This window comes from Molossus molossus, unplaced genomic scaffold (genome assembly GCF_014108415.1).
Source record: "Molossus molossus isolate mMolMol1 unplaced genomic scaffold, mMolMol1.p scaffold_m16_p_10, whole genome shotgun sequence".
In the NCBI taxonomy this organism is placed as follows: Eukaryota; Metazoa; Chordata; class Mammalia; order Chiroptera; family Molossidae; genus Molossus; species Molossus molossus.
Genome location: NW_023425345.1, coordinates 7568769 through 7593254, shown reverse-complemented (window position 1 = coordinate 7593254; position 24486 = coordinate 7568769). Strand labels below are relative to the sequence as shown.

Below are 24486 nucleotides of genomic sequence, written 5' to 3'. Positions count from 1 at the left end.
AGAAAAATGAAAACAATCAAATTTTAAGATTAAGAAGGTACAAATTTTTTATGTCAAAAACAAGAAAGGTGCCCAGTCAGTGTTGCTCAGTGGTTGAGCATCAACCCATGCACCAAGAGGTCACCGGTTTGATTCCTGGTCAGAGCACCTGCCCAAGCTTTGGGCCCAGTCCCCAGTGAGGGGCATGCAGGAGGCAGCCAGTCAATGTTCTCTCACATCGGTATTTCTATCTCTCTCCCTTCCCCTTCCTCTCTCTCTAAAAATTAATAAAGGGAAAAAAATGTTTTATAAGTCCCTATTTTTTAAAAAAAGCAAAACAAGAAAGGATCCCCTCAAACATGACTTTTCTACAAAGCTAATAGTGGAAGAGTCAAAAAGCATAATCTTACTTTCCTGAATGTGTTTTATTAAGTACAAAAAGGAGATTATATGCTCACTATTTACTAACATTCAGCTAAACTCACAGGGCAGCCTTGAGTATTTCTTAAGTTCTTTATCATGGTTATTTAATACATGACTTCCTCTGGCCATTTATACTTATCTGTTTGCTCATTTGTAATGATTTCCATTTATTCAGGAAATGCAAGTGGCTGATGAAACCGTGAAACATGGTCACTGATCATAACTATTGAGTAAAAGAGTTCACTGCAAATGTGAGCAGGGTTATTATTTTTTGCAAGATCCATCCCATGGTAATATCTTGATGATCCCCTTAAAGATTATCCCATTGGAGTGGAAATTCTTGTGTATATAAGCAGAGCAGGACATGGTAACATTTCCAAGGTGCCTTAATTTAGATTTTCCTAAATCAACAAAAGTCTGTCCACTGCCACTCAAAATAATGTCCCTGATGCTGCCACTTCAGAGGCACGCCCTGCAGTTACCTGTATGTTTCCAGAGTGCTCGCATTTCCTCTGAGCGAACTAAGGCTAGCCACGTGGCCCAGTGCTGGGCACACCCAGACATCGTTGCCAGTCTGGGATTAAGCTAAAATCTGAGCTGCAACTAGACTCGTGATGGTATTCCATAGGTTCTCTCGTCAGGCTGAAGTTGAAGAACGACAGCCATAAGTGGTCAAAGCTAGTGACTACATCGAGTGCCAGCTATGTGCCAGGCTGTCCGAGGCATTTTGCAGGCACAGCAGTCTTCTCTGAGAGGTAGCATTAGCCCCATTTGGCAGAGGAGGAAGCTGAGAAAAGACGTGGAGCCGGAATTTTAACATAGTTTCTTTAACTCCAAGCCTGTACTCTTTCTGCTCTACCACATGCCTCTCTAAAACCTGAAGAGAGCCCTGGCCAGTTTGGCTCAGCGGTTAGAGCGTCGGCCTGTGGTCCGGAGAGACCCGGGTTCGGTCCCCGCTAAGGGCACGTACCTTGGTTGCAGTTTGTCCCCGGCCCTGGTTGATCGTGCGGGTGGCAGCCACTCGATGTGTCCCTTCACATCGATGTTTCTCTCTCTCTCTCTCCCTTCCTCTCTCTCCCTCCCACTCTATCTGTATAAAAAATGGAAAAACATCCTCGGGTGAGGAAAAAAAAAAATCAAAACCTGAAGAGAGAGTTGACCGCCCGGTGCCATGATACACCGTTGACAGCTAAAAGTAGGTTCTAGGTCAGAGGAAATCAATGCAGTGTGCTGCTGTCTGAGATGAGTCCCTCTGGGACATATGTATAGGTGTTTTTAAATTAAAGAGGCAGTAGATAGCCCTGGCCGATTTGGCTCAGCGGTTAGAGCATCGGCCTGTGGTCCAGAGAGACCTGGGTTCGGTTCCCGCTAAGGGCACGTACCTCGGTTGCGGTTAGTCCCCAGCCCTGGTTGGTTGTGCGGTGGCAGCCACTCGATGTGTCCCTTTCACGTTGATGTTTCTCTCTCCCTCCCTCTCTCTCTCTTCCTCCCACTCTATCTGAACAAAAAATGGAGAAATGTCCTCGGGTGAGGATAAAATAAATAAATAAATAAATAAATAAATAAATAAATAAATAAATAAATAAATAAATAGGCAGAGGATAAATGCAAGCTTGGACTCAAATTCGGCAGACATAGATTCTTGTTCTGCTACTTACTAGTTTCATTCTCTTGGCATTGCTTCCTCACTTCACTAAATTTGGTGGTACGTGTAATACACATAGCATAAGGCCCAGTGAACAGCTGTTGTTACAATTACTGTTGCTTTCATCCTAAATTCTTCAAAAGCATAAAATGAAATCATCTTTTTAAAACCATTTTTCAACCACTCATTTCACATTAGACTAAGCAAGGAAACTATGCTTTTATGGTTTTTGTTTTTTTGTTTGGGGGTTTTCTTGCTTTGCTTTTTAATATAACACCCACCTTTTAGGAAGCAAACTCTGCACTTATCTCACCTGTTTGGAAAATAGTTAAGAACCAAAGAAAATGGTCTCTAAGGAGCAAACATGTTATAAAGCAAGTTTCCTACAGCTCCTGGAAGCACTTCGGGGCCCCGAGGGAAGGAGCATTGGCTAGAGATGAAGCACATGACCTCTCTGAGCCTGTTCTTTGTGGAATAGTGAACTGCAAGTGTGTGGAAATCGGTTGAGGTAGTAATACAAATGAGTGCACACTGGCCTTTTCACGTGCACAACTCTGAGTCTTCCTGACTCATCCGGTACATACTTACTCTCACTTGCCAAGTGCCGTGGACAAAGATGAATAGGGGAGTCCAGCCTTGGGTGTCATAAGAGGCTGGCAAGTGTTCGGGTGGTGAACCTCAGCAGAGGCAGGTGCGAGGGAGCGTGAGGAGAGCCTGGGAGTGTCAGGTTTCCTGGGGGAGCCCCATCTGAACTGAACCTGGAGGCCAAAGGGAAGTGAGGAAGAGACTAGAGCTGAGTGAGATTTAGTAAGTTACCATGATACTGACTATATTTATAGAGGTTTTACTGTACAGAGTGTTCTCAGCACTCCACTAAGTTCTTTACCTATGATATATCAGTGAATTTTCACAAGAACCCGGGAGGTGTAGGTATTATCTCCATTTCACAGAAATAAGCTCAAAGAAGTGAATTACCTGCCCCAGAACACACACCTGTTTAGTGGCAGAGCAGGAATTTGAACCCGGGTTTTTCTGATGACCACATCCATTTTCTTTCCTTTATAAAAAGTATGTAAGTTATATTCAGTGTATTATGAGAGGTGGAAGTATAGAAAATTTTAGAAAAAATTTTTATTCACAATGGTTAAAATAAAAGCTTTGATGTGAAAATCTTTCTTGCCACCCCCTCCTTTAGCCAGATCAGATTTTGGGATCTCAGTCCAGTTCATTCACAAGAGCATCAGATGTAATGGTTATGAGTACGAGCTCCCAAGCCAGACTGTCTGAGTTCAGGTGCTGGCCCTAGTAATATGACTGTGGATCTCGGTTTCCTCATCTTTAGAATGGCAGTAATGATGGCACTACCTAATAGGGTTGTTAAATGTATAATTTCTATAGGTACAGCTTTTATAATAGTGTCTTCTACACTGTATTAATACTAATGAAGTGATCAGATCCTGTCAGCAGAAGAAAGCCAAGTTTTATTTTTAAGATTCTTAAGTTATGTTTTGACTTAACCCCCAGATATTTTTTTCTTTAAAACACATTTTTAAACTAGCGTCATGGACAGGCTTGAAGAGGAATTTCTGTCAGATTTTCTAAGCGTTCTAAGATCCCAGAGAGTCAAGCAGGACTGCTTTATAAAGAGCATTAAGAAGTAGCTCTTTGAAAGATCTTGATACTGTGACAAATGTCATCAAACATTTAAAAGGATGTTCTGGTTGTAAAATTACAACATTGTGAGTCACGCTTAGTAAGTGGACTTGTTACAAGTCATTTGCTACAATAATACTAATGTATCCAAGTTTTCAAAATATTGACATTTTATTAAATCATCGGGGAGTCCTTCTAGATGTAACCACTGTGGTTCACCTGCACGGGAAGGTCTAGATTGGAGCTACTGGCCTGGCATTTAGAATCACATTTAAAGGTTTTGTATGTGTAGAGATTATCCATGTTTATTTCTAACTACTGCTTTAGAAAAACGTCTGTGCCTGGAAAATTTTTAACCATTCAGTTTAATTTTGAACTTTGGGTGCACAGACTGAAGTTGCATCTTGCACAATGGTTAGCTAAGGTCAGCACAGAGGGTGAAAATTAGTAGTCTGGGTTTTCCTTGAAAATGCCCTAGGAAGGCTCCTCAATGAAGTCCAACAGCATGTCAGCCCAATGCAGCTAGATTTTTCTGCCTTCCACACCAGATGAAGTCATTGGCATATTTGCAGGAGCCATAATTTTATTATTTTTAATGTTAGCTACAAACAGAATCATACTTGATTAGTAGTGAATCACACACCTTGAGAGAGACTTCTAGGAACTAGCTGGGGAAAGCAGATGTATCCTCTGTCACACTCTAAGAGATAGGTTCTTAGAGCAGACTCACCCAGACTAATCAATCCAGTACACACACATATTCTCTCTTGCTCTCTCTCAGCTAAATGTAGAACTTAGGTGAACTTGATGTGTCTAAGTGTTTGTAGTGCCACTCCAATTGTATCTTGTTAGAACACACACAGCATTTGGGGATGTGAAGTTGCTACAAAGTTAATGAAGGGGATGCAGCACCCAGAACTCTAGCCTCTCTAAAGGTGACTTGGCTTCACCAACAGAAGATGAAATGTATAAAGTAAAGGCCTTGTTGCTGTTTTCTTTGATTTAGGACAAATGATTTCACTCTTTCCTCCTTCACCAGCATTTCTGTGTGTGAAAAAGCTTGCATTGGCATTTTGGATGCCACAAGTTCTATTTTGAAAAAGAGAATAGAAAAGAACTCGTAGCAGTTTTCTATTGTAGCAGAACAAATTCTCACCAACTTAGCAGTTTAAAACAGCATGCATTTATTACCTCACAATTCTGATGAGATAATAAATATCAGAAGTAGATCAGAAGTCCAGATAGGACTCAACTGGGCTCTCTGCTCAGGTTCTCACAAGACTGAGCCAGAGGTCCTCGTCCAGGTCTCACCTGAGGCTAGAGGTTCTCTTCCAGGTTGGCGGCAGCATTCAGTTTCTTGCAGTTGTAGAACTCATAGCAACTTGCTGTCTTCAAGTTCAAGGCCAGCAGAAGAGTGTCTGTGTTGCATCTTGTTTCCTTTAAGGGCTCACCTAATAAGGTCAGGCCCACATAGGATAATCTCCTTTATGAAGAGGGCATTAGAAGGGCTTGTAAACCAGGAGGCATCTTGGATTTCTGCCTACTACATAAATAATATTGAGTACCTACTGGGTGCCAAACACTGTTTGATTAATTGCTACTATCCAAGTTTGACCTATAGGGAAACTAAAGCTCGGGGATGGAGTAATCTGTGTGACTAGTGAAGAGTGTGATCAGGCTGCTGGCCTGCAAAGCCCAGCTCTCTCCATTTTGCCAAGCTACCTCTGATAAATCCTGTCACTTCTCCCTCCTTTCCAACGTACTCGCTTTTCTCCAGCCTCACTGTCTTGGCTGTAGGCCGTCATCACCCATCCCTGCACTGCTGCAGCAGCCCTTGAGTGGTCTGTTCTCCACCACCCTAAAGTGCAACTTGACCGTGTCACTTCCTGCTTCAAATACTTGAATCACTTCTTTTGGTTGGAGTTCATACTCTAATACGCACTTACAAGGCATCAGTCTGTAGGCTCTGCTTGCAACTCTAACATCTCTCACCTCTGTCCGATGAGTGAACCCACACGCGGCTCCCTCTGTCTACAACACTCTTGACCGCTCCTCGTCTGGCTAATTCCACCTGGCTTTCAGGTCTGGATTAAATGTCACCTCATCCAGAGGCTTGCTTTGACTCCCAAATTAGGTGAGGTGTTCCTGTTACCTGTTCTGTAGCATCTGGTACTTCCTCTATAATATCATCGCATTTTGTTGTCACGACATATTTATGTCTGTGTGTGTGCTTCTTGGCTGTATTCCCAATGTCTGGCAAATAGTGGATACTCTAATAAATATTTATTCATAAGTGAATGGCAGAGTACTTTGATAGGTTACTTTTTTGTGTTACTATTGAAATCTTTCCTAAAGTCTCTGCTTTTCTTTGTCATTAAAATACTTTTAATATCACATATCAGAAGAGCTATCCACTTCTCATGTTTTATTCAGGATCAAATAATTAGTATAAGGTAAAGCTGGGAAAACATGGTGGGCCTTTAAACTCTAAATTTTATGTGTTTTTTACTATTTTGTGCTGCTGAACTGCCTTAGAATGCTAGTTCATCCTCTTAACTACCCACTTTACCCAGTACAGGTACTCAGTAAATGCTAACTTATTTTCCACCTAATTGAATAAATTCTTTTATAAGAGGTATAAGAGGAACCCTTTCTTCAGTGAGTGGATTTGGATCTAATATACTGGCCAGGAGTTGTGATTAATTTTGTCAAGTTTCTTCTACAGCTATAAGATAGCCTTGTGGAATAGGGAGCATTAAACCTTTCACACTATTATATCGTGTTTGAGAAACATTGTTAAAACTCCTTGTATGTTTAATAATATGACCAAATGAGCTATGAACTCTCTCAAGCACATATTCTTTCTATTGTTCTCAATATTTAGTAGTGCGATGTGGCTATGTATAGACTTCCACAAATTACTCTTTCATCACATACTCCAGTAAATGTCGGGCTTTTGGATAAGCTGTTTAAAAAGGTTAGTTTAAAATTTTTGAAGTTGAATTTGTAACAAACATGACACTTTTTTTTTTTTTTTAATCCTCACCCGAGGACACTTTTCCATTTTTTGTTCAGATAGAGTGGGAGGGAGAGAAAGGAAGAGAGAGAGAGAGAGAGAGAGAGAGAGAGAAACATCGACGTGAAAGGGACACATCGAGTGGCTGCCACCCGCACGACCAACCAGGGCCGGGGACAAACTGCAACTGAGGTACACGCCCTTAGCGGGAACCGAACCCGGGTCTCTCTGGACCGCAGGCCAACGCTCTAACCACTGAGCCAAACCGGCCAGGGCCATGCCACATTTTTTATATCCAAGGAAGTGCTATCTCATTGAAAGCACTTACTTTGAAAGTTATCGTGAATGTTTTCATTTCTCAAAATGGTTTGGGAGTTAAGAATGTTTCCATTTCAAATTAAAATGTTTTAATTTTTCGCCCTGGCCGGTTTAGCGCAGCGGTTAGAGCATCAGCCTGCAGTCCAGAGAGACTCGGGTTCAGTCCCACTAAGGGCACGTACCTCGGTTGCAGTTTGTCCCTGGCCCAGGTTGGGTTACGCAGGAGGCAGCCGATGTGTCCCTTTCACATTGATGTTTCTCTTCCTCCCTCCCTTTCTACCTTCCTCCCTCCCTCCCACTCTGTCTGAACAAAAAAAAAAGGAAAAATGTCCTCGGGTGAGGATAAATAAAAAAAAAAGTAAAATAAAATGTTTAAATTTTTGTATTGCAGTTGACATATAATTTAGCAGTAATATTATATTAGTACAACATAGTGATTAGACATTTATGTAATTTACAAAGTGACCCCCTGGATAAATCTAGGACCCATCTAATATCATACATAGTTATTACAGTATTATTGACTAGATTCCTTCTGCTGTACTTTACATCCTGTGACTGTTTTTATAACCAGCAATTTGAACTTTTTAATCCCTTCCCCTTTTTCATCTATTCTCCAATGCCCCTACCATTGGTCACCCTTCAAAAATCAGAATTCCGTTTGGAATTCAAGTCAGAGCCATCACACAAGCTTTTTTATTGTCATCAGTCTCCGCCAGTCTTTGGCCTTTGAGGGTAGTTATTTTATGAAAACAACATTAAGAACTAAGGTGAATGAAGTGTGCACTCAGGTTGAAAACAATATGCAACTCTGAAGTCAAGAGACAGGACTTTGTTGTTTGTAGGTTTGTTTTTGGTCATAAAATCTGACATGTAAGGCAAACAAAAGTTCCCAGTAACTTAAATCACCAAACATTCATGTCTTAATAACTGCAGGACCAGAAAGGACTGTCTTGGGAGGAGATGGGGGACTGATCAGCGTATTGTGATGCTTACAGATGAGATCTTAAAGGAAAGCCACCCTGAACACATCTCGGTTTATTAGATAAGGATTATAAAGGGATGCTCTTTTCTTTTTAAATAGTAACTTCTTCTGCAAGGAAGCAACATACTTTCTTTCTTTGGCTCATAATGTATAGCCCAGGCTACATAGGTTGTAGTCATTCTGGTGTTATCACTCAGCTTAGTTGTAGGATCGAAGCAAGTCACTATTTTCTGAGTTTCCTTTCTCTCATCCTCAAATAAAAGGTTTGAATAGTGCTATGTAATATATATTTTCATGTAGGAAAACTTAACTTTTTTTCTCTTGGTCTATGGATAGTTGTAAAATGGAACGCATAGCAATGTATAATATAATCTTTTGTTTTAAATATCCCTCATTAAACTGGCTGTTCTCAAAAATTATGCTTTGCTCTTGGAATTGTCAAAATACAGGGAAGAACAAACATGTTGTAAGTAGTGGAGAGTGGTTTGCAGGAACGAAAGAGGTTCATCTTACATTGACTACTGAAGAATCGTCTTCAGTTACTTATTTACCTCACCTCAAACCATAGAATGTGAACAACAAAATAATGCTAAACTACAAGTGACAGTAAAAGCAGGATCAGGGAAATTATAAGATTAGAAATCAAACACAGGAACAAAAAGAATATAGATTTGGCTCTTGGCTTTCAAAGTTTAAAGGGAAATTAATTATGTGGTTGTTATTTCAAAGATGAGACAAGTGACATCCCAGGAGAGAGGATTTTCTTAGCACTTATTTCTGGAAGAATACATAACACGGGATTGTGTACAGGAAAAATGAGGGCTTTACAAGTAGTGATCACGCAGCTACAAAAGTCTGAAACATATAAACATGAGTTAGCATGTGTTTCTTACCTTCGAAAAGCGAGACTGATAGTCATCTCTGAGTGAGAAGTGACGGAGTAAATGGATTATCCTGTCCAGAATGCTGGTTAGTCGTGTAGACACTTTCTTTGATGAAAAAGGGGGTATCGTTCCTATTTTGTGACCATAGGTTCAGGGTTACTCAAGTTGTGTTCTAATCAAGTCTTACCCTGTTCTGTTCTTATGTGGCACCAGCCAAAAAAGAAGAACATGTCAGCCTACCAGGTGTTCTGTAAAGAGTACCGTGTGACCATTGTGGCCGACCACCCCGGCATAGGTAAGAGCGTTTCTGACCCTTCGCCCTTTGACTTTCCATCCGTGCCTCTGACGCAGGGCAGCTATTTCAGTCCGGAGGCGGCGGCTTCCCGTAGTATTAAAGGAACCCAAGTCTCAGTTTTCTCCTCAGTTCTGCAGGTCACTTTAGATTTTTATCTTAGTTCACCCCAGCCGTAAAAGTGATAGCTTTTTGTTGATATCTCTTAAATTGAAAAAATGGAAACTAGTAAAATTAAATGTTATGAAGCTCAGTACATAAATATGCAGTTGCTTATTTCCAAGAGTCTGCAGTTGATTTTTCCTTAGACTGCCCTCAGGTGCGTAGTTGGGCGATGACTTACATCGTTCACCTCTGTGCTAGAGTGAGCGAGGTGAGGAAAACACTGCGCCGCGGACCTTGGACAAGGCACTCAATAATCCCATTTTCCCGAGAGGTAAATAGCTTCCCGAACTTCTCACCACGTTGTTGGGAGGCAGGGGTGAAGTCACGTCCCGACTGGGGCGTGCTGCCCGAAGCCTGACCTTGGTGCGATGGAAGGGCGGCCGCCCCGGACTCTCAGGACTGCGGGGCCCCTCTTCCCACTGCGTTCTCAGGGCTCCCGGAAAATCCCATCTTTTCTCAGATTCTGCACCACATATTGTCTTTACACTAAGTTGATAAGCCCTGTATTGTGGGATCAAATTAAAAGACACCAGAAAGGTGCTTAAGGAATGAATCCCTGGAGAGGGGATGCGTGAGGATTTGAGCCTACATCACCACCATCCAAACAGCCCCTGCCCTATAGAAAAGAAGACGACCAGTGGGGTTTGGGTTGAGCTGGTTTGGTTTTCTGAAAGAATCTTGTGCTGTTTAAATCTGATTCTCAGAATCTTTTTCCAGTTTTTGCTCTCATCAATCTTCTGCTTTGTCAATAGTTAAACCTTTATTTTATTGAGTTTTTTACTCTTTTATGCCAGATTTTGGGGAACTTAGTAAAAAGCTGGCTGAGGTGTGGAAGCAACTGCCAGAAAAGGACAAACTGGTAAGTACACTTTCTTACAAACACCTTTTTTATTGTTTTATGCCTTCCAATATGCGTGCTTCTCCTATAGACCACCCAGCCAACAATGACAAGTTAATGGAAAATGGTTTTGTAAAGGGCATTAACACTAGCTGGTGCCAGCCTCTTCTCATTTTTTCCAGTAGCCTTATATTTGAGCCAAAAGATGGCCTAACTTGGGCAGTGATTAGAGTGTTAAAAGAAAAAGTCCCTTTTTCTACTAGTCAGCCATGGTCTGAGAAGTGAGACAAGTCATCCACTTAATAGTCACTAAATAAGAAAACCAGGATACTGTGATTACTAGGGAACCAGGTTCCAGGCCATCATCCTCATCAGCCACTACCAAATAGTGTCCCCTGCTGTGAAGAAGCTGGTAAGACCGTGATAACTAGTCATGTGTGAGTCATAGGCACTTTCCAGTGGGATGGCACAATGGTGGTCTGGGAACTGGACTTACCATCTTGCTCTAAGGCAGTGGTTCTCAACCTTCCTAATGCCACAACCCTTAGTACAGTTCCTCATGTTGTGGTGACCCCCAACCATAAAATTATTTTTGTTGCCACTTCATAATTGTAATTTTACTGTTGTTATGAATCGCCATCGGAAATATGTGTTTTCTGATGGTCTTAGGCGACCCCTGTGAATGGGTCATTCGATCCCCAAAGTGGTCGCAACCCACAGGTTGAGAACTGTTGTTCTAAGGTATAGCTCATCTGGGTAAAACAACTAAAATATTTTTCACCCAGGTAGCTTATTTTTAGTTTCTGTTTTACATGTCACTGTTACCCTGCTGTTGGTATTGCCAACCAGCAGGTTAGAAAAAATATTTAAATCACATGGACATTATACTGAGCCAGATGTTAGTTTACTCCAGGATTTACATTTTGATCTTAGAGAAATCTAAAATCAGTGCTGACGTCTGACCATTCGCGTTGAGGACTGTTGTAGTCCTCTACCAAGACCTGACGCCATCGCTGTCTGAAGCCTGCTCAGTGCCCCTGGGCCTGAAAGTTAGCATTGACTTCTTTTCTTCATTGACTGCTTAACCTTTCACTTTCTTTTCCTTTTTAATTGATTTTATTTTGCCTCAATCTGATGCAGATTTGGAAGCAAAAAGCTCAGTATTTGCAACACAAACAGAACAAAGCAGAAGCTACAACGGTGAAAAGAAAAGCATCCAGCTCAGAAGGCTCCATGAAAGTAAAAGGTAGTGGCCACATCCCTCTGCAGCTTTGCTTTTCCCTAGAGCTCTGTGAATTCTGCCTAACTGAGAAGTTAAGAGAACAGCCTGTATTGGAAGCAGATCTTGATACCCCGGTCTGTTACAGAGCATGATAGGTTGAAAGGGGCATTTAGAAAATATAAATCAGAAGTCAGCACTTTTTCAGTAAAAGAGTGAGAATGAGTATTTCAGGCCTTTCAAGCCATGTGCTTTTTCTGTCACATATTCTTTGTTTCTTCTAAACCATTTAAAAATGTAAAATTATTCTGACCTTACAAAAATAGGTCATGAGCCAGATATGGCCCACAGTCCATAGTTTTGCCAATGCCTGGCATAGCTCATAAATGGAAAATCAGGAAGGACATTTTTGTGGTGTTCAAGGCCATAGATAGTTTGGTCTCTCTATTTCGTCTCTGTTCTCAGCTTGCTCGGTAGGGGTGCTGTCACCCCAAAAGAAGTCCCCGCCCACCACCATGTTATTACCTGCCTCACCGGCCAAAGCCCCTGAGACAGAGCCCATTGATGTTGCTGCTCATCTGCAGTTGTTGGGAGAGTCCCTCAGCCTCATCGGACACCGCCTGCAGGAAACAGAGGTGAGCACAGCTGTCTGCAGCACGACTCCAGTGTCTGACATCATTTGAATCCATTCACTCATTCCACAGACATGCATTGAGCAGCTACTCTATGCTAGATTAGGCAGGTGTTTAGGATGCAGTGATACAGAAGACATGGTAATAGAAACACCTAGAGATTTGGAATCAAAGTTTACACCAATAACACCCTATTGAAACAACAGCACAAAAAGAAATTAGAATACCCAGTAACTTTTTGCCCAGCTTTATTAAGATATAATTGACATATAACCCTGTAATTTGTTATTTTTTTAAATGCACTGAGAAAACTGAGTACACATCCCATGGAAGTTTTGATCACTTGTACTTCTAAGACAGTTTGAGTTTTTCTGCACATTTCCAGCAAAGTCTTCAGCAGACAGATTAGATTGTGTAGAGGATTAAGAGTTCCTCTACTTTTTTTTTTAGTCCTCACCTGAGGATATTTTTCCATTGATTTCTAGATAGAGTGGAAGGGAAAGAGGAACAGAGAAACACCGATGTGGTGTTGATTGGTTGCCTCCTGCACCACGTTGATTGGTTGCCTCCTGCACCACCCCAACTGGGGCCAGGGATTGAACCTGCAACCCAGGTATGTGCCCCTGACTGGGAATCGAATCCACGACACTTCAGTGTGCAGACTGACACTCTAACCTCTAAGTCAAACCAGCCAGGGCAGGAAATCCTCTACTTTTTTGAAAATAGATAGCAAATAGGGAAATTGAGGTTCTGAAGCTCTTCATTACTCTGCGCTGGACTTGAATTATACATGCAGTGTGCCCTAGAGAGATCTTTGTACTTTTCAGCTTCTAAATCACTTAACCTGCAAAGCTGTCATGTTCCATTTCTATTACCATATTCAATTTCTAATTGTATTGCCCCCTTGGCTAACTCAGTTGCATAGTGTTTCATTTTTCCACTGGGTTCTAATAGGACATTTCAGCAAAGAACTCAGTCTCAGCCCTGGCTCAGTGTGGCTCGGTTGGGTGTCGTCCCATGCACCAAAAGGTTGCTGGTTCAATTCCCCATCAGGGCACATGCCTGAGTTATGGGCTTGATCTCCAAGTAGAGGGTGTGCAGGAGGCAGCTGATCAATGTTGTGCTCTCATCTCTTTCTCTCGCCCTCTCCCTTTCTCTTTCTCTTTAAAAATCAATAAAAATATTGGGGGGATAGAAATCAGTCTCAGCTGCCCTGGCCAGTTTGGCTCAGCGGTTGGGGTGTTGGTCCAGAGAGACCCGGGTTCAGTTCCTGCTAGAGGCGCGTACCTCAGTTGCGGTTTGTCCCCAGCCCTGGTTGGGTTGAGCAGGTGGCAGCCACTTGATGTGTCCCTTTCACGCCTGTCTCTCTCTCCCTCCCTCCCACTCTATCTAAACAAAATATGGAAAAATGTCCTCGCCTGAGGATAAAAAAAAAAGAAATCCGTCTCAGCTAGTAAAGCCATTTTAAGCTGAAAAATTATGGTAGGAATATAAAACCATTCATTTGCTTCTCTGTGGAAGTTGAATTATTATTCAGTAAATAAGATGCCAATGGCCAGAGACGAAGTTATATCTAAATTCTTTGACTAGTTTAAAAAATTTAGCAGTTATCACAGTTGTCTAGTCTAGATACATCAAAACCACTGGAGCACTTTATGTGGGCTGATGTTTGAATGGATATAGATATTTCCAGAATAAAATATTCTGAAATCCTTGGTTATTTTTTTATATTTAGACATTGTTATGTTTCCTAAAAAGTTAGAATTTAAATGATTTGTTTTATGCACTATCCATATTCCAGATTTTTCCTCATATTTCTATTTGTTGAGTATAAGACATTATTCCAAAACATTGGAGGTTGAGAAAATCTGAATAGCTTCCTTATTATTTCCTGTCATCAGAAAACTTACAGTCTAATTGGAGAGAGAGAATAGATACATAATTAGCAAATTACAAGAAGCCTGCTTCTGTGAGCAGTTGCTATGAGTTACATTTGCAGAGTGACCAAAAAGGAAAAGAATTTTGCAGAATCTCTAGTCTGCTGTTTTTATATAAGTCTTACTGAGATGTAATTCACATACCATAAAGTCTCCTCTTTTAAAATATAGAATGTAATGGGTTTTAGTATATTCACAGAATTATTGACCCATTTCTACTATCTAATTCAAGAACATCGTCATAATCCTCAAAAGAAACCCATACCCATTAGCAGTCTTTCCCATTTCCCCCTCTACTCCACTTTTTCCAAGACTTTAACATTTGCATATATCCTTGCAATTTCCATGTACCACTTATACTGTTATTTACTTGATAGTTTTATTTAAATAAGTCTGTCCATGCTTTCACAATGATATCCTCAATTTCATGTGTGTGATATTCCTTTTTCCTGATATACATCAAAATGGATGTCTATCAGAGTAATTAATGTTCACCTGTGTGCCACCTGAAATTACGTACTGCACTTTAAGGAACACTGATTTTATATAATTTTCTCATTTAAAGATTGAATACCTGGCCTAGCCGGTGTGGCTGAGGTCCTGCTTCAATTCCTGGTCAGGGCACATGCCCAGTTTGCAGGCTTGATTCCAGTAGGGGGCGCCCAGGAGGCAGCCAATCAATGTTTCTCTTTCACATCAGTGTTTCTCTCTCTCTCTCCCTTCCCCTCTCTCTAAAAAGTCAATCAAAACATATATTTTAAAAAGAAGCAGCAGTGACTAGTACAAGTTTACACGACGATTCGTGACAGAGCCCAGCTGTCTCACTTCAGACCTATCCTCCTTCCATTGCCCTGTGCCAGCAGAGGCAGAGTAGTGGTCAGGAACAGAGAGAGCACCCGGCCGGTGTGGCTCAGTGGCTGAGCGTCGACCCTTGCACCGAGAGGTTGCTGGTTCAATTCCTGGTCAAGGCACATGCCTAGGTTGTGGGCCCGATCCCCAGTGCGGGGGCTAGGAGGCAGCCAATCAGTGTTTTTTCTTATCGATGTTTCTATCTCTCTCCCCCTCTCCCTCTAAAATCAATAAAGAAAATAATGTCTTTTTAATAATAATAAATAAAATCCATTTAAAGAAAAGAACAGCGAGAGTCAGGGGAGTCAGGCTGTGAGAGGGAGGTGCTGTGCACCTGGAGCTGGAAGGATAGGTAAGCAGTGGTTTGTCTCATGGAGATGTTGGAGAGAGACAGCAAGCAGGAAAACCAAGTACCTCAGTTCTCAACCTCGGGGACTTCTGTAGAAACAGGTCAAAGGAAGCCCAGTAAGAACCCACTCCCACTTTAACCAGATCTTTTAGCTCTTTTGTATATTGGGGTCCACTTAAGGTCTTATTTGAAAAAGGGTTTTACAGCTAAAATAGTGAAAAACTGGAACATCCAATGTATAAGGTGGAAGAAGACTGAACAGTAAGGCTACAGCCCGGATTACAGAGGGTCCTCCGGGGCCCCCTGGCGTGTCTGTGTCTGGTCGTTCGAGCTGCGGGCAGTTGTGTGGGAAGGGATGTGATCAGAGCTCTCGTTTGGCTTTCTCTGAGCATAGCTTCTATTTAGTGAGTGAAGAGAGACCAGAACTGGGGAGAAGTTGTAACAATAGTTTGGTTTAGAGATGACAAAGATTTGAATTAATCTGGTCAGTGTATATGGGTACCACCACTAGTTATTGGGAGGCTGTAAAAAGAAATAGGACATGATTCCTGCCCTCAAATTGCTTATAATCCATTAGGAGAGTCAAACATAAAGATGAGCTGTAATTAACTGTAAGGCAAAAGTAATGGAATAACATTACTAATTCGCTAATATTCTTTGAATGGTTACTGAGCCAGCTTTGGTTCTGAGTGCTTTATAAGGATTCTATTGTTTAATTCACACTGCAGCTTCGTGAGGCAGAATTTTTGTTCCTCCAATTTTACAGAAGAAAAACCCAGACTTAGAGGATAATTAACTAGCTCTGAAGTTCAGTTTCTAGGTGCTGAAATGGAGGCTTGAATTCGGCGGCTCAAGGTCCATGCTCTTGACCCCTTCCCGCACTGCCTCCTGTGAAGTGGGAGAGGAGACATTAGACAGGGAGGGTGAGGGGACGGGAAAGTCAGTGATGGCGAGGCCTTGACACTAAGCGGCTGTGTGAATGCTGGTGACTTCAGTGGGAAGGGGTGCTAGGAGGAGGGGTCGGTTATTTCTCATTATAGCACGTTGAGGTTGAGCAATACCAAAATGAGAGACCTAACAGGTAGCCAGAAATGCAGTTTTGGAGATTAAGATGTTGGTAACAGTAATAATTACTGATACTTTTGAGCACGTACCATGTACCAGGCTCCATGCCAAGTACTTCCTGTCTGTTCTCTCACTAATCCCCTGTGCTACAGACGCTGTTAGTGGTCTGTTTTACAGGCACAGCCCAGGGAGCAGCCTGCCCCAGCACAGACACGGAGTGGACTAGCCAGCTCCTGGCCCCAGCAGGCGTGACCCAGAGCTCTGTCTCTGAAGGACTCTGCTCGGCGGCTCGAGGTGGTGTGGCCTCAGCACTTCCAGTTGAAGCGGACTGGACAAGAGCTGGGCAGCGGTATTTGCAGTCAGCAATCTTATTTCTTTTTTCTTTTTTTTTTTTTTTTGGACGTGCCCCTAGCGGGAACCAAACCCGGGACTCTCTAGTCCACAGACCAACAGTCCAACCGCTGAGCCAAACCGGCCAGGGCTTTTTTCTTTTTTTTTTTTTAGCAATCTTATTTCTTATCTCGGGATCACAGAGATATAGACAATATGAATTGTATAAGATGTTAAAATTTGGAAGGAACCATACTTTCTTCTTTTTGAGAGTGAACAAAGCAATCCAGAAAAGTGCATGTTTATATTAAATATTAACGTGTAGGGCTGTAGAATTCTCACAGTTGTTGCATGAGCTGTATTTGTGGCCTTCATAAAAAAATGATCTCCACAAATCTTCCCAGCAGCTCTCCAGAGTAGGGAAGGCATTTTTACTATTCCTAAGTATAGGCACTTTTTTCTTTCTATTTGTGACTAACCCAAGGTCGCATAGAGGGTAAAATGGGCAAGGAATATAGCAAAGAAATCTAGGACTGTGTTGTAAAAGTTTTCTTTTAAACAACTTACAGAGTTATCAAAGCAGATACCTTCCATTTCTGCTGCAAGTTTCCTAGAACTGCCTAAGACTTACAGAATGTGAGGAAGTCCACCACATCATGGAGGGAGCGTCTGGAGTGTGACTCCAGTTTCAACCGACCCCCTTTCATGCTCTCCTTTCAGGGCATGGTGGCTGTGTCCGGCAGCTTGTCAGTGCTTCTGGATTCCATCATCTGTGCGCTCGGCCCCTTGGCATGTCTGACCACACAACTACCTGAACTGAATGGCTGTCCCAAACAGGTCTTGGTGAGTTTTCCTTGTTTTCCTTGGAGTTTGGGAGCCAGAACCCTTGCGAGCCAGAGAGGCCGTCTTAAAGATCTCTGTCAGGCACAAGCTCATAAGGCTGCCTGGCATTTAGCATGTAGGATCCCTTCATGTATTGGCCCAAGAACATGCCATCAGTGAAACAAAACATGCCATCCCCTGAAATAGTCCTGTGGAGGGAAGCATTCGAGCCCTGGAGGCACCGTGACGCCTGTGTCTCCTGTTTGTCCTACATGCTAAGCAAGTGCAGGAGTCCTCTGCCTCTTTTTTCCTGGGATCAGTGGGAGAAGTCAGCAGAAAATCTTCTAGCATAACAGACAACAAGATGTCATTTTCATTCCCCCTGTTTTCTTAAATTCTGGTTTTTCTTTCTCATCTCTCTCCCCTAAACAAAGAAGTATGTGTCAAGGAACTAAGGTCTAGTACTCTTTAGTTGAACCTTTTCCCCTTGTTTTGCAGTCAAATACACTAGACAACATTGCTTACATCATGCCTGGACTGTGACAGCAGAGAATCCTGGGACAGAAACCTTATCCTACCCCGTTGCTGGTTTGTGTATATATGACCGTTCCAGATCCCTTCACTGGCCACTGGGTGTAGGTTTTAAATTTTTATATACATATACATAAAGTATATATATATATACATATATATATAATGTACAATATATAGATAGGGCTGTAACTACTTCGCTTTTAATAATTTTATGAAATGGCAAAGGTTTAGCCAAGAGGAAACCTTGGCATGAATATGGGCTTGGTATTCTTTTTTCTCCTGTGGTGGACAAATCTGCCTTAAAAATCAATGAAACCTGGGGGCTGGGGGCTTGTTCTGGGTGCCAAGTGCATCTCTTTATGGACAGCTAAAATGTGATTTTTTTCCCCAAGCTCAGTTGTACCTCCAGACCCATCACTGACCATTTGCCTTACCTGTCTCACAGTCCGAAGTGTAACAGGACAGATTATGGGAAGATGCCAGTTGGCTGAAAGTGCAAAAAGCCTTTCACCTTGAAGTGTCTTAGGTGGGAGGTGATCTAATCGTTCCCATCTGACAGTTCCTGCGGTGGCGTAGGTGAGCCTAGTAGGGAGTTCATTCCAGTTCCTGCTATACAGGTGTCCACGTCTCAGAATGTGTCGTAATCATTGGCAGCCTCAGCAAGGGCCGAGGAGTTTTGTGAGTCCCGGCAGCATGAACACCTTGAGAAGGGTCCAGCTGTCAGTGCCACCAGGTGAACCGCGTACATTGTGAGCTGATCCAGAATCTCTGGCCTGCAGAACGAAGAGCTGGCATCTTCCATTGGCTCAGCCCCAAGTCCTCCCAGGTTCTGCTTAGTTGCTTGGTGGCTGTAAAGATGAACTGTGCCCCGTGGGATTTTTGGGTTCATCTTATTGGCTCCCCTGGTGGGCAAATACAGTGTTCTGCATTCCACACATAAGTGAATTGCAAAAAAGTAACTGATTCTCATGTAGGTTTATTTATGTGCGCGTGTGAATATGTTTTAATTATGTGTATTTAACTCTTTAAAATCTCTTAGATTTTAATTTATCCTGTAAATTTCTGTATATATAATTTAATAACAAAAGCCTCCACCAGCAACAGCATGTGGAAGTTACAGATTTGTTATTTCTCCCTCCCTTCCTTCCTCTGACCTCCTCTGAAAACTCGAAATCATCTACATTTTAAGGTATTGTGCCTCACAAAGGAATCATTATGTCAGGATTCTAATTCTTTATAGTTCAATAATGTCAAGAAAGTAAATAAAAAGGAATGTTTCCATTCCCAGCTGCCCTTATTTCCAAAGAACCAGACTGTTGTTTCCTAGTTCCAAAGAAGACAGTTGAGCACTTCAGGGTTGTTTTTAAACGTGTGCGATCCCTGCCCAACGCCAGCTCTGAGGTACCTGCCTTCTTCCCAGGCTAGATGGAGCTCCCGGCGTCCAAGTGGAGGCTGAGGACAGTGCAGCCAGCGAGTCCTGTTTAATGCCTTCCCTTCTCCCACCAGTGTGGTCACGGGGCTGTTTCTTAGAAGGTATTCTGGCTGCTGAATGCCTTTCTCAGCTCGGAGCAGTTTTGAGATGTAATTGGGGAAGCAGAAGGAAACGGGAATAGTTGGGAACCAAAATCAAGAACAGAAATCTTGTTTTGATTTTGTGTGTTAGAACCTGTACCATGCCTCATCTGTACCCATGCAAGTTTCCTGTTTGACACAGGGTATCAAGGAGGGAGGGGTCTTGAAGACACGGCTTAGTACCGAAAGGAGTCAGTCCTACCATTGTCATGTGTACACATTAATGAAATCCTGATGAGGACCTGCTTTTTGTTTGTTTTCCTTTCAAATCCAGTCCTGTTGTATTTGTATTTAAAATTTGTACACATTTGTATAATAACCTGTACCTGTGGTATTTGGTACTATTAGAGGGAAAACTTTGGATTCAGACCTTCTTGCAGTTTTTATATCATTGTTTTATTTTGTTTTTAAAATAAATCCTAGTGGTTTGATCCAAATTCTATTACAGTTGTATAAAGAAATAAAAATTTTGTACTTATATTATTAAAAATCACATTTTTAATATTTATAGTACAGTCTCAGCTATCTTTTCCCTGCTGCCAACCAAAGTTGCTCTGAAATTATTAAATCTGTTTTTCACACTATATCCTACCATAATTTTCTTTAAAAAAAAAATCCATCTGGAATAAAGGTCAAGTTTCTGATTTTAGCCATTTTTCTATCATACATCTTTACTCTGTTTCTGTTAACTTTTACATTGTGGAGTCTCACATTCTCTTGTTTGCAAATTACAAACCCAATTACTGATAAGTGTAGCTCTGCTCATTGACAAATAAAATTGTATGTACATTATTGTGTAACCCTAACTCAAGAAAACATCAGCCTTGTGTAAGGTTCACATCTGAGTCATGTGTTTAAATATATCTCATGCTGTTTCAGTACTGTCCTAACTCAGTGATACTGAATAAGTCACTTAGTCTTTATAGGCATCAAAGTCCCATCCGTAAAACAGTGTTAATGTCACTTCCCTGTCTGTAAGCCAGCAGCCAACCAGCCTGACATGAATGTTTAGTAATGTTGTGAACAATTAATATATGGAGATTTGACCTTTCAAGGTGTAAAAATTTCAATGCAAACACAAGGCGTTAATAGTCATAAATAGTGAAATACTATGATTGAAAGGCTAACTTCTTATGGAGAGGCAGCAAGAAAGAAATCATCATATTGCTGAATGACTATTATAGACAGTAATTTTCCTATTTTATCTAACTTAACCCTCCCAAAAGCCTTATTCCCCTTTACAAATGAGGAAGGCAAATGCAGAAAAGTACTTTTCCTGAGGTTATACAGCTAGTAGATAGATGGCAAAGCCAGAATAAGCACACTGGTACAGCCAACCCCAAAGCCTCGCTCTCTGCCATCCCAAAGCCACTTTCAAAGTCAGACTGTGTGTGTGACTCATCAGAATCCTTCTACACTATTATTTACAGTATTGTGCAAATGTAGGAACACCTCTGAGACCTTTTCATTGTTCAAATGTCCTTTTGTCCTAGCTGAATTTTATGATACCTCATTTTTCTTGTCATACTATTGCCTTTAAACTTTGTAGGCAAAGTATCTTGATTTTTGTCTAACAGTACTTAAAGGATATAATAGATTACATTACATTTATGCAATATGTCAATCTTCAGGGACCTAAACATTTTTACCTTCAGAAAGGCATTTGATGTTAATAGTGCTAAAACATGTAAAAGGAAAAATTAAAACAGACTTTTTAATAAAAGTTTGTTTTCTGTTAGCAAACATTTAAAACCGTTTTAATCAGTTTTGTACTACACTTAATATTTGCCGCTTATATTCCTATCTGTTGGGTTGACAAAATCCATACACTTCCATTTCTCATTGAAAAGCTATGTAGTATTCTGTTTACATGGAGTTAATATGATTTCACTCCCTGTTTGGGGGGGTACATGGTTTTTCTGCTCTTTTACTATGAAGGATACACCTTATGGCTGTTTTGTTCTTGGCAGCAAAGCCAAGATCTTCTGCCCATAATCACTTTAAACCAGAGTGATGCAGGAAGGCAAGAACTTCAGATAAGTCATCCCACACAAACTAGTGGAAGAATCCAAAGGAAGCTCATGCTAAATAGACCCCACACAACCAAGCAGTATTCTTAAATGAAGAAAAATATGGATGGTACCTGACATGAAGTTCATCTAATGTGCATTCTCCCCTTGTCCAAAAACCACTATTGAAAAGTAGATTGATTTAAATTTTCATGTGTGCTGGACAACAGTGGTGAGCAAACTAGACAGTATTCCAGCCCTCGTGGAGCATCTAGACTAGTAGGGGGAAGGACATATAAGTCTCACGTGCATTGTTAAAACACTTCAAAGCACAGTCATAACTTCCATAAAGTTTTTATATTGTACAGTAGCGATGTCAGCTCTTAAACAGGTTAACACAGAAGTGATTAAGTTCACATTAGGTTTTCCATCATCCTAAATTTGTGCGATTTACTATCCTTTCAAATTTAAGAATCACACACAAACAATTTGATCAATAAATTACTAAAGCCCCAAACTACCAAAGCAGTGGTTACTGTATCCTGGAGTCTTTAGAAGAAAAAAACATAACCAATAGACCAGATATCAAATGCAGATGACATATTTGAAACCTGGCCCAGACTGGCCCTGGCTGGTTTGGCTCAGCGGTTAGAGCATCGGCCCACCATCCAATAAGTCATGGGTTCGATTCTGGTCAAGGGCACGTACCTCAGTTGTGGTTCCATCCGGCCCTGGTCGGGTCTTGCAGGAGGCATCCAGTAGATGTGTCTCTCACATTGATGTTTCTCTCCCCCCGCCCCCACCTCCCACTATCTGAAGATAAATAGGAAAATATCCACAGTAAGGATTTTTTAAAAAATGGTCCAGACTGGAAGCCTGAAGAAGATATAACTACAAAGCTGGGAAAGGCCTTTGAGAGTCAATTCTTAACTTGGGGTCAACAGCTGTACTTCAGGGACCCCAGAAACTCCCTGAAGTTATATTAGAATTCTGCCTTTTCTCTTCAGAAAGGCTCGTGGCTTCAAATTCTCAAAGGCACCTATGACCTAAAAAAAGAAGTCGATTGTCCTTGAACTAATTCCAGCATCCAGAGAAAATGGGAAGCCGTTTGAATCACACAATAAATTAATGGGACCCAGGCACCACTCGCGACACCTGTGTGCTTTCTGCTATCCTGAGCTCTAGCCTGTTCCAAGCCGAATTCACTGAGTTGGCTCTCTGTCAAGCGAGTTCAAACTCCTGGCTCTTCTTGTCTCCTACTTGAGAAAAGTGAATCTGGGCTGCAAGCAGGACTCAACTTGCAGCTGGGAGACCTCGACCTCAAATAGGAAGAGTCCTGTTAGGGCAGGGAGACAACAGGCCACAGAGGATGTCTACGCCCGCGGTGGGGATGTAGTCACAGCGAGGTCCCAGGGGCTGAGACAGTTGAAAGAGCGCTGTAGTCTGAGCATGCTCTGTAACCTTACCCAGTCACTTCTCCGGTCTGAGGCCGGGTTTCCCAGGTGTGTTAGGAGAACGTCAGGCCACGCCCCTAAGCCAGTAAATAGCCGGAGGGCGTGGCTTAGAGAGTCCCACGCCCCCGGGTCCCCTACCGCCCGACGTCGTGCGTGACGTCCGTCGAGGGCCAGTAAGCCTCAGTGAGGTCACTGCCCTCCCCCTCCGAGTGCCGACCCTCCTCGTCGGGGGCGGGGCCTGTGGTCAAGTTCCAGACTCCCTCCGCACCGCCCCCACTGGCGCCTCCTCGCGGACCATCCGGCGTGTCACGTGACGGGTCGGCGGCGCTGGCGGTTGCTGTCAGCTGATATCACGGGTTGGTGGAAGCGGCAGCCGTGGCAATGGACTTTCTCCTGGGGAACCCGTTCAGCTCTCCGGTGGGACAGCGCATCGGTGAGTCCCCGAAGCCTCGCCCAGCCCTGTCGCAGGGCTCCGCGCCCGGCCTTAGCCCCCTCGGGGCGCCCGAGGTCCCCAGCCACACACCGGCGGGAGGCAGGGAGGGGAACGAGGCTGGCGCGTCTCTCGCGGATTTGGCCCCGCCCAGCCTCCCGCCCACCTTGATTGACAAAAACCGTGGTCCATTAGGGAGCCTCGGCTTGTGATGGATGCTTACGGCAGCCAATAAGTAAAGATAGAGGGAGAGTCCGCTGTCGGCTCAGCCAATGTGCGGCTGCTGGGGTCGCGAATCCAGGGAGAAAGTTTGGAGGGTTAAAGGGACTACGTGGATTCTCAGTGGTTGAGTTCCTCTGCGTTTTCGTGCTCCGCTTCCCAGCCCGGGTCGCGCCGCCTGGGCTCTGTCGTCGCTTTCCTGGTTCGGCGGGCTCTCCAGACACAGATACCTGAGAAGGGCTAGAAGTCCATTCTCCCAGGCAGCCCTGCCTCCCCCGGGCCCGGGCCCCCGCCGGACGAGGCGGCCAGCCCCGGAGGTCGCAGGACGTACCTGCCTTGGCGCCCTCGCCCACCAGCATCAGCTCGGCGCATGGAGTCGCCGCTGTGAGCGGGAGCGATCTTAGAAAGCCCTGGCCTGGCCTCCCTGTTCCTCGGTGAGGGGGACACCGGCCTGCTCGGAGCCCAGCTCTCCTGCCCCTCTTAACTCCCTGTTGACGAGACTGACCAGGTCTGCGACGTGACCTCCCCGGGCGAGGTTTCCACGGCTGTAATTAGGGGATAATGATGGCCCCTGTCTCCGTGGGGTGGTTGGGGAGATTGAACTCGTTAATAAACGTAAAGCGCTTGGAACGGTGCCTGGCACGTTGCCGATGCTGTATAAAAGAAAGAGGCCATATTTATTATCACTGTTACCAAGATACCACCAAGTGAGGCTCGGGAGCCCCTGGAAATGGCTGGACAGTGGGTCTCACACCGTGGGGAGGGGGGCCCAGGCCAGGCCCCCAGCGACGCTTGCCCAACACGGCCTGGCTGTACCTCCTTGCATGAGGAAGCCGCAGGCAGTTCGTGAAATTCTCTCTTCATCTT

The 24486-nt window shown here is 43.1% G+C and overlaps 2 protein-coding genes across 5 annotated transcripts in view; both read left to right on the top strand.

Moving 5' to 3' along the window:
• Positions 1-20017, top strand: part of HMGXB4 (HMG-box containing 4) — a 31964-nt gene extending 11947 nt beyond the window's left edge. For 3 of the 4 annotated variants that reach the window (XM_036252153.1, XM_036252156.1, XM_036252154.1), the window contains 6 exons: positions 9117-9198; positions 10155-10219; positions 11339-11444; positions 11883-12052; positions 17300-17422; positions 17900-20017. In XM_036252153.1, the coding sequence (XP_036108046.1) occupies positions 9117-9198; positions 10155-10219; positions 11339-11444; positions 11883-12052; positions 17300-17422; positions 17900-17944 (591 nt within the window). In that variant the 3' untranslated portion in view covers positions 17945-20017. The remainder of the gene's footprint in view (positions 1-9116; positions 9199-10154; positions 10220-11338; positions 11445-11882; positions 12053-17299; positions 17423-17899) is intronic. The other variant, XM_036252155.1, reaches the window with a different exon arrangement.
• Positions 20018-23151: 3134 nt separating this feature from the next.
• Positions 23152-24486, top strand: part of TOM1 (target of myb1 membrane trafficking protein) — a 38343-nt gene continuing 37008 nt past the window's right edge. Inside the window, exon 1 of the mRNA XM_036252370.1 lies at positions 23152-23403. Within this exon, the coding sequence (XP_036108263.1) occupies positions 23352-23403 (52 nt within the window). The 5' untranslated portion in view covers positions 23152-23351. The remainder of the gene's footprint in view (positions 23404-24486) is intronic.